Here is a 13,552-nt window from a genome sequence, read left to right as displayed (position 1 = left end):
AAAAAATCTGTAGAATAATATACATTACTCTTTAAAATGGATAAATATGATAACAAAACTCATTAATATTTTTTTTGAAAGAATAACAAATAAGAGCTCAAATAATTACTATTTAATGTAATTGTCAAATTTTTCTCTTTTTTAATCTTCCAAGTTCTGAAAATAATTTAAACATTAAAAATATTTAAACTACACGTGATAACACTCCTGCATTTTGAAATTTGAAACTTGAAATCTTTAGAATTTCAGGATTTTATAATGAGAAAATTTGTGGTTTGAAATAAGTGATTTTCACATATATATATATATATATATATATATGAGGAGGGATTCGTTTACATCAAAATTAAGTTACACTAATTACACTCAATCTCAGTCATTCATTTTCTTAAATCTAACGGACCAAATGAGTGAGTGCAATAACTTTATATTTTTTGATAAAAGACAACTATAAACTATTTTTCTTCTAAATTATTAAATAAATTTTATTTGTTAATAAAATTGATTTCTACATAATAATATTAAATTATATTAATGAATAATTATAGCTCATGCAATTTTTAATTTCGATGATTATGTCATAATTATTTTATTTTTATATATACAAATATTATTGGATTACCCACGTTTAATTTTGAAAAATTACATATCAATGAAAATAATGTTAAATTATATCAATGAAAATAATGTTAATTATATCAAGGAAAAATTATAGCTTATGCATTTTTTAACTTTGATGATTACATCATAATTATTTTATTTTAACATATACAAATATTATTGCATTAGTCACTTTTAATTTTAAAATTTACATATCATTGTTTTCTCAATATAGTGATTTCATCCAAATATCAATGTTATCTGACTTGCACTATTATAATGCTATTGTTGTGAGTGGCAATAATCTTCTTGTTGAGATATCATTAATTTAACAATATATTTATACAATGATTAATTTTACTAAATGATAAAGTCTAATGAATAATTAGAAAGTAAAAATGGTTCATGATTGACTATTTACAAAAAAAAAACATAAAATTTAAAATGATATTATGTATTTTTCTCTTAAAAAATATAACGACACTTTAGCATATCTCATAAATAAGTTAAAATTTGTAGACATTTAATGTCTTTTTATTTGAATGTACACAATAAAAGTATATTTTATCCCATGTAAGATAAAAATGTGATATTCTATTCCATTTTTTTTTATTCCATATTTATTAATGCTTTATATGTATTTTTTTCAAAATGTAAGCACATTTTCTAACAACGTAATTACTAATAATACATATCACTAATTCACTCATCTCTTACATGTATGCTTATACATTATTTTTAAGTTACTTATGTATTCACATGGAGACAATTTTTTATGCAAGTTAGAACACAAGTGTTGGAATATTATGTAAGACACACTTTTATATTATATATATATATATATATATATATATATTCAATTTAGCAAAACTATTTACATGTGAAATTTAACATAAAATTAATATTCAAACTACATTAGAAGTAGATGTCAATTTTTCAATGTATGAACATATCTCACCTGCAAATTAGATGAATAGGATCAAGATATTTTATTTGGAGAAAATAAATGAAATTTTAATATAATGAGTAGAATAACTTGTAATAATACAATATAACCATACTAGTTGAAGTTACCTATTTATAGGTTTTGAAAAACCTCTTTAAAACCACATTGATTGTAGTAGAACATGATTTTTCTTCATTGTCATGTATTATAATCTTTATTTTTAAACCTTCTATATTTTGAACTCTTAAAAAGAGGATAGACCATGGCTAAAAATAGGTTTAGGTAAGTATAACTTAACACTTGCTTAGAACTTATTATGCAACTTATTGATTATTATAACATATGAAATAATGAATGGAAATTGTATCCTCATTAATTTGAAAGGCCAAAACACTTGTAATGGAGATCTATTCATTTATAGTATGTTATAAATTTATCAACATTTTTACCTGCCATTATTATTGCCTCAATAACATGATTTCATTGATTTGACAACCTACTTATAATCATTTTTTGTTCTATTGCATAATTATTCAAATTAATCTATATTTCTTAATAATATTATTGAAATTTCCATTTGATTTTATGATTTGGTAGTCTTGAAGTTTTTAATGAATCTAGAAAGTGAGGGGCAAGTCCTTCACTATCATTAGAATCGTAGTAAAATACCAATTCAAATATGTTCTTTCATCACCTTCATTTACAAAAAAAAAGGTGTCAATGTTACTAAAAAAATTATGACTAAAGTTTGAAAAGTTTACCTAAGATAAATTACAACACATTCATTTAATTGATGAAAAAATTATAAGTAACACATCATCTATCCTAAAAAATATGTCACTTCATATATTATATTTTTTATTATTAAATTTTAAACTTAAATATATATTTTCTAATAAAAAATATAACAAGTATTACTCTTCTAGTATAATAGAGTTTACTCATTGAAAGATGACCCTTACTTTTGAAAGTCAACAATATAACATCATTTAAAAATTCTCAGAACAAGTTCCCGCCTTTTGTCACTCTCTCACACCCAGAATAACAAAAAATCCGAACCAAACATTCCCTTAATTTCTTCTCCAATTCCTCACCCCAACATTTTCCCTCCATTTTCCCTCTTCAACTCATGTACATCAAGGAAATATGCTTGGAGGGTTTCAAATCCTACGCCACCAGAACCATAGTTCCGGGCTTCGATCGATTCTTCAACGCAATCACCGGCTTGAACGGTTCTGGAAAATCGAACATTCTCGATTCAATTTGCTTTGTTTTGGGAATTACCAATTTGCAGCAGGTTAGGGCTTCCAATCTTCAGGAACTTGTGTATAAACAAGGTCAAGCAGGAATAACCAAAGCTACGGTTTCGATTGTGTTTGATAACTCTGATAGGAATCGTAGCCCTCTTGGTTATGAAGATCATTCTGAGATTACAGTTACAAGACAGGTTCTATATTTTTATTTATTTATTTATTATTCTACTTGTGAATTTTGGAGTTATTTGTTTCGTTTATATTTTCTGCTTTTGCATCATTCTGGTGAAAGAAATATGGGTATTGACTTTAATTGTTGCTTGAATTGATTTTCTGTTTCTACCTTTTTAAGTGATTGTTTTAATAGTGGATTAAGTTATTTATTATCCACCTTTCAATTTGCTCGACTCGTGAGAGTTTGCAGCAACGGACAGACACACATTAATAAGTAATAAAAATGATATTGCTCTTTCAATAAGTAATAAGCAGTTGTTCAATAAGTAATAAGCAGTTGTTTAAACCGATTTTGCCACTACCTTCTAAGTGATTGTTTTAATCATGGATTAATTTATCTACTGTCTAACCTTGCAATTTCTCATATGGTTTAATTAATATTTAATCAGTAGACATATTAGTGAAAATGAAAATATTAGAATTATGAGTTTTAAGTTTAGGAGTTGTTTCAGTTGATTTACCGTGTCTTTTTTAAGGCTTGTTTTAATCATTGGTTACTTGACTATAGCTTTTTTTAAAATCAAAATTTAGTTTTCAGTTATTAACTAGGAAGAACCATTACATTATGACATGGTACTCATGTTTGGACAGGAGAAAAAAATCTAGAAGTAAAAATTGAAAGTATGTACAAGTATTTAAGTATCTGATACGATACATATATATACCAGCACCATTTCGAGGTATGAAGGTCATTCATGCTGCATAATGCATAGATTTTGAGCTATGCAATTTCTCAGTTTAAAACTATGCAATCTGACGTGTTCGGGTACAATGCAGATTGTGGTTGGAGGAAGGAACAAATATCTGATCAATGGAAAACTTGCACAGCCAAGTCAAGTTCAAAACCTTTTTCATTCTGTGCAGCTAAATGTGAATAACCCACATTTTCTTATAATGCAAGGGCGAATCACTAAGGTTTTAAATATGAAACCACCAGAGATATTGTCTATGCTCGAGGAAGCTGCAGGGACAAGAATGTATGAGACAAAGAAAGAGGCTGCTCTAAAAACACTTGAGAAGAAGCAGAGCAAGGTTGAGGAGATTAACAAGCTTCTTGACCAGGAGATATTGCCTGCTCTGGAGAAGCTAAGGAAAGAAAGGACACAGTACATGCAATGGGCTAATGGCAATGCTGAGTTAGATAGGCTAAGAAGATTTTGCATAGCTTATGAGTATGTTCAAGCAGAGAGGATTAAAGACAATGCGATATCTGAGGTGGAACAAGTTAAAGCTAAGATAGCTGAGATTGATGATACTGCTAATACAACTCAGGTGGAAGTAAAGGAAATGGAGAACAAAGTATCTCAGTTGACTGCTGCAAAGGAAGCAAGCATGGGTGAAGAACTGAAGCCTTTGTCAGAGAAGGTTGATAAACTTTCGCAGAATCTTGTGAAGGAAACATCTATACTAAATAATAAAGAAGACACACTGAAGAGTGAAGAAGCCAACAAAAAGAATGTAAGTAGGTGGTGGTTTGGGTTCATGCTTTTCTCAATTTTCTTATTAATATTTTTATTTTATTTTTTAATTTCATCTATTTATCTGTTAAAATGTTTCCATTTGTGTACCTGATATTTTTTATTCGAATCTGGATGTTTTAAGATTGCCAAAAATATTGAGGAACTGAAGCAATCTGTAGAAGAGAAGGCCTCTGCTGTTAAAATGGCTGAAGAGGGAGCTGCTGATCTGAAAAAGAAAGTTGACGAGCTCTCAAAGAGTCTAGAAGAGCACGAAAAGGACTATCAGGTAAAGGATGCAGATACTGGATTATGTTGTTTGATAGTGGAATTTCTGTTAATTTGACGTTTTTATCTGATCCTATTGCTCAAAATTTTGGTAGGGTGTTTTAGCCGGGAAGAGCAGTGGTGATGAGGAGAAATGTTTAGAGGACCAACTAGGCGATGCGAAGGTAGATGTTGGGAGTGCTGAAACAGAGTTGAAACAGCTGAAAACCAAAATTAACCATTGTGAAAAGGAACTCAAAGAGAAAACGAAGCAATTAAGGTCAAAACGTGAAGAAGCTATTTCTGTAGAAAATGAGCTAAATGCCAGACAGAAAGATGTTGAAAATGTCAAAAAGGAATTAGAGTCTCTTCCTTATAAAGAGGGTGAGATGGAAGCTTTGCAAAAGGTTAGATTAGGGTTTCTTCTGTTGGTTTGTTTTCAATCTAAAGTGGTTTATAAGTCTTATTTCAATAAATTCTTCTGTAAAACAACTTCCAGGACCGTTCATCTGAGCTGGAATGTGTGCAGAAGTGGAAGGATGAGATACGTAATGTTTCAGCATACTTAGCAAATGTTGAATTTACATATCGTGATCCTGTCAAGAACTTTGATAGGTCTAAGGTGAAAGGTGTTGTTGCAAGACTCATCAAAGTAAAGGATCCATCCACAATGACTGCCCTAGAGGTCGGACAGTATGATAATTTGTTTCCGAATTTATAAATGAAAATTCATATATTAACCCCTTTACTGTGATCATTTTCAGGTTACAGCCGGTGGAAAGTTGTTTAATGTTGTTGTGGACACAGAAAGTACTGGAAAACAACTACTACAGAATGGTAATCTTAGAAGAAGAGTGACAATAATACCTTTGAACAAAATACAATCCTATGCTGTTCCATCTAGAGCTCAACAAGCTGCTGTTAGATTGGTTAGTCATGCAATATTTTTTTAATTATCTATGTACTTAATTTTCCATTCAGTGTCTTGATTGCTTAAGTAACTTCACTGAAGATTTTTGTTACTTTTGTTTCAGGTTGGCAAGGAGAATGCTGAAGTAGCACTTTCTTTGGTTGGTTATGAAAAAGAATTGAGGGTATGCTTCCTTGAATTTCAATTTATTATAACATTTATTGTCCATTTTATTTTTTCTTCTTAAATGTTAGCTAATACGATCACGGGTCTGAAAGAATTTCCATGTCATTTTAATTTGTTTTGCTGCATCAAGTCCTATTTTGTATTTTATCTTGCTGGCCATATAGTCAGCTCTCTGGAAAGTTTGACAAATTTTGATGTTCTGATTGTTTTTCATTTTATATTAAACTCAATTCTGTTCTAACTAAAGTCTGTGTCTGTTCCAGAATGCAATGGAATATGTATTTGGTTCAACTTTTGTTTGCAAAACCATTGATGCTGCTAAAGAGGTAATAAGCATTGACCATATTTTTTGCTGCTGAATTACATGAAGCATTAATTTTACATTGTGGTGTGGAGTGTAAACCCTTAATTGATATTATATCTATACTACTTGCTGCAATTTAAATCAGCAGCATTTCATTTTCCATTTATTACTAAACATGAATAACTGCTTGATAGTTGTCTCTATAAAGTTTTTGCTGATTATATATGTGCCTGTCTCTATCAATGTTTTCTAGACATAGGGCAATTCTATATACACTCAGCAAATAATTGCTCACACCCAAACAGATGGCCCATCTCTTTCATTTAGAATTGCCCCTAGACATACTATTATTTTCTTACTGTGCATATGCTTCAATGCATAATAGAATTGCTTTTGAATTCTGTCTTATAATGTCTCTACTTAACTAGGTGAATCCCATTTCAAATGTGGTACTTCATCTGTTTGTACTTACCTAGTATAGCATGTTCCTGTTATAGCCGGTGTTAATTGCTTTAAACTTAATGTGTTTAGTATTATATAGATTATTGTTTCTTACCTATATAGATTCTCAATTTGGCTTGCACTTTGCTGGATGTCTAACAGGTGGCATTCAATAGGGAGGTTCACACCACAAGTGTCACTCTTGAAGGAGATATATTTCAGCCAAGTGGTCTTCTGACTGGTGGAAGCCGGAAGTATGGTGCCATTTTTTTTTTCTATTGTTGCAATCTTCACTGGAATGTGCATATATCTCTTGTTCTCTGTCCAGTAGATTGCCAGCAGAGAATATATGCACAATTTTACAGGAACTTTAATATTTTACTTTATGGGATTCTGTACTTTGCTATATAATGCTTTTATCCGATGATATTTATAACAATTGTATACACTTCTGGGTTTGTTGTGACTGGTCTTTCATAACAGGGGAAGTGGTGATCTTTTGAAGCATCTTCATGATTTGGCTGAGGCCGAGTCAAAACTTTTGGTGCATCAGAGAAGGTTATCAGAAATTGAGGCAAAGGTAGATCCTGAACTCCCATTTTTCTAGAATGATATACAAACTTATATTCAGAAAGTTTAATAAAATAAGGATTTTACATTGTTAAAACTAATTTCATATATAAATTAACTAAAAGAATGATATGCCTAACTATTTCACTTGGGCTGGGTTGGGGTCACTAGAAGATACCAGGTACCTGCGTCATGTGTTGCATTGAATATCACATCACATGTTCGATATAATCACAGGTGGGCAATTTCTATAACGTTTAGATGCATTATTATCTAATATCTTTTATAAGAAATGTGCTGGAGCATAGGCCAAAAAATCCAATAAGAGAAAGAAAATAGGATAAAACAATTATCATATGAATTGAGCAAATTGATCAGTCTATCTCTATAGAATATATAACTGTTAAGCCCACTTCTAAATATAGTTACAAGGTGAGAACCAGAAGAAACCCCGGAGTCTGCTTTATTCAAAAGAGACGAGAATGTAGAGAATTGGTCCTTACAAATTCTGGTATTTCACTTCAACCAAGCCACCAAATCACTGCATGTCACCCACCTCTCCCTCTTCACTCCTCTTTAAATGAACTAAAATTGTACATGAGAAATTGCTAAGAATGAATTGTATGAATTCAATTTCCTCAAAATATTTGAAATTGTCCGCACTCTGCATGATATATATTGCTTCTGTAGAATATATAAATAAATATTAGTCTCACAGCCAGAGCAGCACAAAAACCTGAAATTAGAAAAGAGAGCTTTGTGCACTGTTTTGTGAAGTTTTAGACCTTGGACTTCCCCAGCTTAGAAAGTTAGCGCTGTCTTGAGAATGGGTGATCAATTGAAATTTAAAAATAGTAGTGGACCTGCAATGCAATAATAGACTCTAGAATAATCTAGAATTGAAATCCTACTGTCCAATGAAGAAGTCAGATGATGAGAATGGGTGATGACTTGAAATTTGAAAATAGTGGACTTGCAATGCGATAATAGATTTCAGGATAATCTAGAGTTGGAATCCTACTGTCCACTAAAGAAGTGAGATGAAAAGAGTGAACCAATGCTCATAGGGCTTTAAATTCTGAAACTTCTCGATCCGTATGGTTTGGGCAAAAAAGAAAACACCAAGAGATGGACGAATTTTGGAGAGTAAAACCTGCATATGGAATTGTGGTGCAATGACTAGTGAGGATAAATGAAAGTAGTGGCAATTAGAAGTACATGCAAGTTGGTGAGACATTGTTTCTGTTTGGCGTCTGTTAAATGATTCATTTAGTTGCAGTTATGTGCTATAGAAATGGTAGAATGGTCTACAAAACATTGTTGTCTTAATGTATTTACAAAAATACAAAGACATTTAAAGGTGCTTTTATGTATGCAATTGAACACGCATTTTTCTTTCCTTTTAAACTAAGGTTTTTTATAAATTTATGTTAGATATTTTTACTTTTGGTAATCTTGTAGGTGGAGTCTAGTTGTTTTTCTACTCGCATTTCTCATACCTAATATCATGGTTTTAACTTCAAAGATAAATCACAATCTTATAACTCTTGATACTTGACCTTGTATCTTGATACACAGATTACAAAGCTCCGTCCTCTTCAGGAGAAATTTAAAGACCTCAAAGCACAGTTAGAACTCAAGTCATATGATCTTTCATTGTTTCAGAGTAGAGCTGAGCAAAATGAGCATCACAAGGTTTTGGTTTATTTCCTTCCAAATTTAACCAAGAATAAACTTCAATTTCACCTTGATTTTATATAGTTGTACCCTTGTAGGATTCTTTTTGTCCTTGTTATTCATCTCTCCATCAGCTTCATCTCACCCCATTTCATTTATCTTTGTAGCTTGGGGAATTAGTGAAGAAGATTGAGCAAGAGCTTGAAGAAGCAAAATCTGCAATCAAGGAAAAACAAGTCCTGTATGAAGATTGCGTCAAGACTGTTAAATCACTTGAGAAATCAATCAAAGACCATGATAATAATCGAGAGACTAGGCTAAAAGACTTGGACAAAAAGATAAAGTCCATCAAGTCACAAATGCAGTCATCTTCAAAAGATCTGAAGGTAAAGGATTTGTCATCATCTTGATTGAATTGAACTGCTTATTGCAGCTACATAATTGCCAACTCTAAGGTGATGGTCAAGAGGTTGCACATGTGGAGTTCCAGTTTGTAAGAAATGCATTCAAATCTTGTTAGGGTGAAATGAGAAGTTTGGTTTAGTGTGTTAGTTATTTGGTTGCAGTTGTCAATTGTCTTAATGTATAATGACTGTAATGATTTCTTGCATGGCTTTGCTTGCTGGTTGATAGGGACATGATAATGAAAAGGAGAGGCTTGTAATGGAAATGGAAGCTGTTGTCAAGGAGCAAGGTTCCTTGGAGAATCAATTAGCTTCGTTGGGAACACAGATTAGTGATCTTGCCTCAGAAGTAGAGGAACAAAGAGCCAAGGTAAGCATAGATATTTATTTTTATTGGATCTTTCTCTAGAGCAAGAATTGTGGCCTCAAACCTCTAAGGTGTAGGTTGTCTCTGCAAGGAATGAACTCGATCAAGTTCAGTCACAGATGAATTCAGTTCGCCAGAAAATGAAGGACTGTGACAAGGAAATCAGTGGTATTATTAAGGAGCAGCAAAAGCTTGAACACAAACTTACTGAGGGTAATCTCGAACGGAAGAGGATGGAAAATGAGGTAGTATTTAACTGCTCTTGCCTATACCCTTAGAAGTTAGAACTTCTGTGCTCAACAACAACCTCTTTATTTAATTGTTCAAGGTAAAACGGATGGAGATGGAACAGAAAGACTGTTCTACAAGAGTGGATAAATTGGTAGAGAAGCATGCATGGATTGCTACCGAAAAACAGTTTTTTGGTAAAAGTGGGACTGATTATGATTTCTCTTCCCGAAATCCTGGTAAAGCAATGGAAGAACTTGAGAGGCTTCAGGCTGAACAATCTGGGTGTGTTGCTTCGAAACTGTCTTTATTTTTAGAATTGTTATGCACAACTACAATATATGCTCATTTACCATGGTGGCATTTCTTTTTTTACACATTCCCCCCTTTAGGCTTGAGAAAAGGGTCAATAAGAAAGTAATGGCAATGTTTGAAAAGGCAGAAGATGAGTACAATGACTTGATGTCCAAGAAAAACATAATTGAGGTACTTTTAATCTATTTCTACAATTTTCTTCCTATCTTGCATAATTGCTCAATGAATTATTGTCTTGCCCAGAATGACAAGTCTAAAATCAAGAAGGTGATCGAAGAGTTAGATGAGAAGAAGAAGGAGACACTAAATGTTACCTGGACCAAAGTGAACAGGTGAGAATTTGCTCAAGCTAATTTCTATCTTGTACTGATTAATCTATTTTTATTATTTCTTTTTATTACAATGGTTGAGTATCTTTTTGTTGTTTTGTTTATGCAGTGACTTTGGATCCATCTTTTCTACACTATTACCAGGCACAATGGCTAAGTTAGAACCTCCAGAAGGATGCAGTTTTCTTGATGGTCTTGAGGTTCGTGTTGCATTTGGAAGTGTGTGGAAACAGTCATTGTCTGAACTGAGTGGAGGTCAGCGATCACTGCTTGCACTTTCGCTGATTCTGGCACTTCTTCTATTCAAACCTGCTCCACTTTACATCCTTGACGAGGTATTCTTTTCATGAATTTGTGTGTTTTCTTACAATCCTAGATATCCTATGGCTTCAATAATTAAAATAGACCACATATGGTATTATTCTTTTGTACTTTCGAAGCAATGATTACACAGTATAGCTGAATGCTAATTGTATAACTGTTGCAGGTTGATGCAGCTCTTGATTTGAGTCACACACAAAACATAGGGAGAATGATAAAGGCTCACTTTCCACACTCCCAGGTAGAGGATCATTTTTGGTACTGTGGTGTATTGTCTATCATTTCAAGCAATCCCTTGTCTTTCCAATACCACAAAAACCATGAAACTTTTAGTTGGCTATCAAAAAGGTTTAAAAGAAAAGAGGAAATTTGTCTTGGTTGACACTAGAATCATTAGAGAATTGTGACTTTTCTTTGTTTTATGAATAAGTACATTCATGTTCTCAGCAATTGTTTCCAAATTTCCAGAAAGTGGCAATTCAGCACACAATTAATTGATTAACTTCATTTCTTTCTGCTGTTTTTGATTTGCAGTTTATTGTGGTTTCACTAAAGGAGGGCATGTTCAATAATGCAAATGTTCTTTTCCGGACAAAATTTGTAGATGGTGTTTCTACTGTTCAGAGAACTGTTGCTAAGCAAAGCAAGTGATGATATTTTTGGACAATTGCTTCATCTGTTATAACTTACAATCTGTTATCTTATGAGAAAACAAAAATGAAGGTAACACCTTTACTTGAGGTGTTTACGCAGTTTGAACATCATGTAACATGGATGGTGAATATGTAATTCCTCCTAATGTAATGAATACCACTAATGAAGTAATATGGATGTGTTTGGAACCTGGTTGATTTGCTTTTGTGTATGGAGAAAAGTCTATATTTAGAAAAGCCCCCTTGAAAGGCTTTTCTTCAGCAATATGAATACCTAGATTGATTACTTCTAAGTGATTACAATCTATTATTCGGGTAATATCTATCCATTGTTGGCATAAAGATTTATTTGCACTCATTATATCATTCATTATTCATTTGTACAACTTTTGTTGTTGTTGAAAAGTCAATGATAATTAAATATGATAAATGATGCAGTGACGCATAAAACTCATACGCTATCATTGTATACATCTTTTTCTCCTTTTCTAATCTTATTCTCATTTTATTGATGTTTATCACTTTAAGCTTGACTCATTACAAGTCAGTTTTAGTTATGAGGATATGCATATACAACTTAACTCGTTTTGGCAGATAAAGTTTAGGTAAAAGAATTACTGAAGAAAAAATTTGTATGTTGGATGTCAAATATTTGTTCTTTATGGAGGGGGTTTAATAATCATGATTTTGTAAGTGATTCTTCATAGTTGCATCGAGTTTAAATTTTTATTTCTAAAACTTTGAAGTTAATACTATGAGTCTAAGAATAGCATATTTACACGATGCTTTTAATTTTTTAAAGTGTATTGTGTAAAGATTTATATATAATAAATACATTATTCACTGTTCATTTATATTACTTTTTTGGAAGAGTCAATAATAATTAAAATGAATGGTGGATGGTGGACGACAATGTATAAAATTTTTACACTACTAGTGTATACATTTTTTCCTCAATTTTTAAGTGGTTTTATATATACTACAATGATACTGGTGGATGTGAGGAGATGATTTTATCTCCTTAAATCACTTAAACATTGACACATGGCTTCTCCATTTATTCTCTTAATAGTAATTTATGCAACATTTAATTGAGAAAATGTGGATAAAATAGAACAGATATGTGTCAATAAGTGAGTTAAAGAGTTGCGTGTCAACATTTAAGTGGTTTAAGGAGATAAGTTATATTCTCATACCAATAAGTATTTTATTCTCTACTACAATATCCAACGAAATAAATTAACAAAGGTGTCTAATTCAAAAAAGAATTAAAATAAAAAAATCCTCTTACATGTTAAGGCACTAATGTACCCAAAAAATATCAAGACACTAACGTATTTACAAATTAACTTTCACTAGTGGATAAAGTTATGATTACTATTAAAGATATATTAGGGATATTTTTGGAAGATAATAGTTGGTTAGGAAATTAAGAATTAGTTAGTTAGGTTTGTATTAGTTACTTGATTTATAAGCTTTCTTTTCTTCGTTTATGTTGTATAAATAAGTCATATTGGTTCACTTCTTATTCAATTCAATGATAATAATGAGAAATGTTACATTTCAATGGAGGTTTTGATTCTCTATTCTTTTTCTTTTTCTTTTTCTTTTTCTTTTTCTTTCTTCTTTCTTGTTCATCTTCTTCTGATTCATACATGCCTCATACCATTTTAATATGATATCAGAGCAATAATTATGTGCTTCCACTTATGTCTTCCATCTTCTTTGATTGTTCTTGTTTTCAACAAGCAAGAAGCTATTGAAGATATGTCAAAGTCTTCAACATGCAAGAAGCTGCAAGAGAGAGAGAAATTGCTCAGTGCAGAATTCTTGTCATTTCTTCTCTTTGTGATGCTTGATCTTGATGTTGCGGTTGATTCTGATTTCATCATTTTTATTGGAAGAGGTTCAATGTGTTGATGGTTCCATACATAAAGAAAGGTGTTGATGGTTCCATGCAGTTGATGTTCTTCATGTAAAAAAGGAAATATTCACGACATAACCATGCAAGAAACTCACCATGACATGCATTTTCAACTCTACCTAGTGCACTTACATCAAGCCAGATTTCAGGTCAGATTAGAATTCTT

The 13,552-nt window shown here is 31.7% G+C and overlaps 1 protein-coding gene across 1 annotated transcript; it reads left to right on the top strand.

Moving 5' to 3' along the window:
• LOC109363334 (structural maintenance of chromosomes protein 2-1-like) lies at nucleotides 2,556-11,733 on the top strand. Its single transcript, XM_019609567.1, has 20 exons — nucleotides 2,556-2,993; nucleotides 3,811-4,491; nucleotides 4,636-4,779; nucleotides 4,874-5,164; nucleotides 5,257-5,442; nucleotides 5,522-5,686; nucleotides 5,792-5,851; nucleotides 6,117-6,179; nucleotides 6,761-6,852; nucleotides 7,082-7,178; nucleotides 8,747-8,863; nucleotides 9,013-9,231; nucleotides 9,479-9,619; nucleotides 9,694-9,861; nucleotides 9,945-10,129; nucleotides 10,237-10,330; nucleotides 10,403-10,491; nucleotides 10,598-10,823; nucleotides 10,976-11,050; nucleotides 11,344-11,733. Exons 1-20 carry the CDS (start codon nucleotides 2,676-2,678, stop codon nucleotides 11,458-11,460), a joined length of 3,528 nt encoding a protein of 1,175 aa, XP_019465112.1. The 5' UTR covers nucleotides 2,556-2,675; the 3' UTR covers nucleotides 11,461-11,733.

Source organism: Lupinus angustifolius, chromosome LG13 (assembly GCF_001865875.1).
Source record: "Lupinus angustifolius cultivar Tanjil chromosome LG13, LupAngTanjil_v1.0, whole genome shotgun sequence".
NCBI classification, from domain to species: domain Eukaryota; kingdom Viridiplantae; phylum Streptophyta; class Magnoliopsida; order Fabales; family Fabaceae; genus Lupinus; species Lupinus angustifolius.
This window is presented reverse-complemented; position numbering and strand designations above follow the sequence as displayed.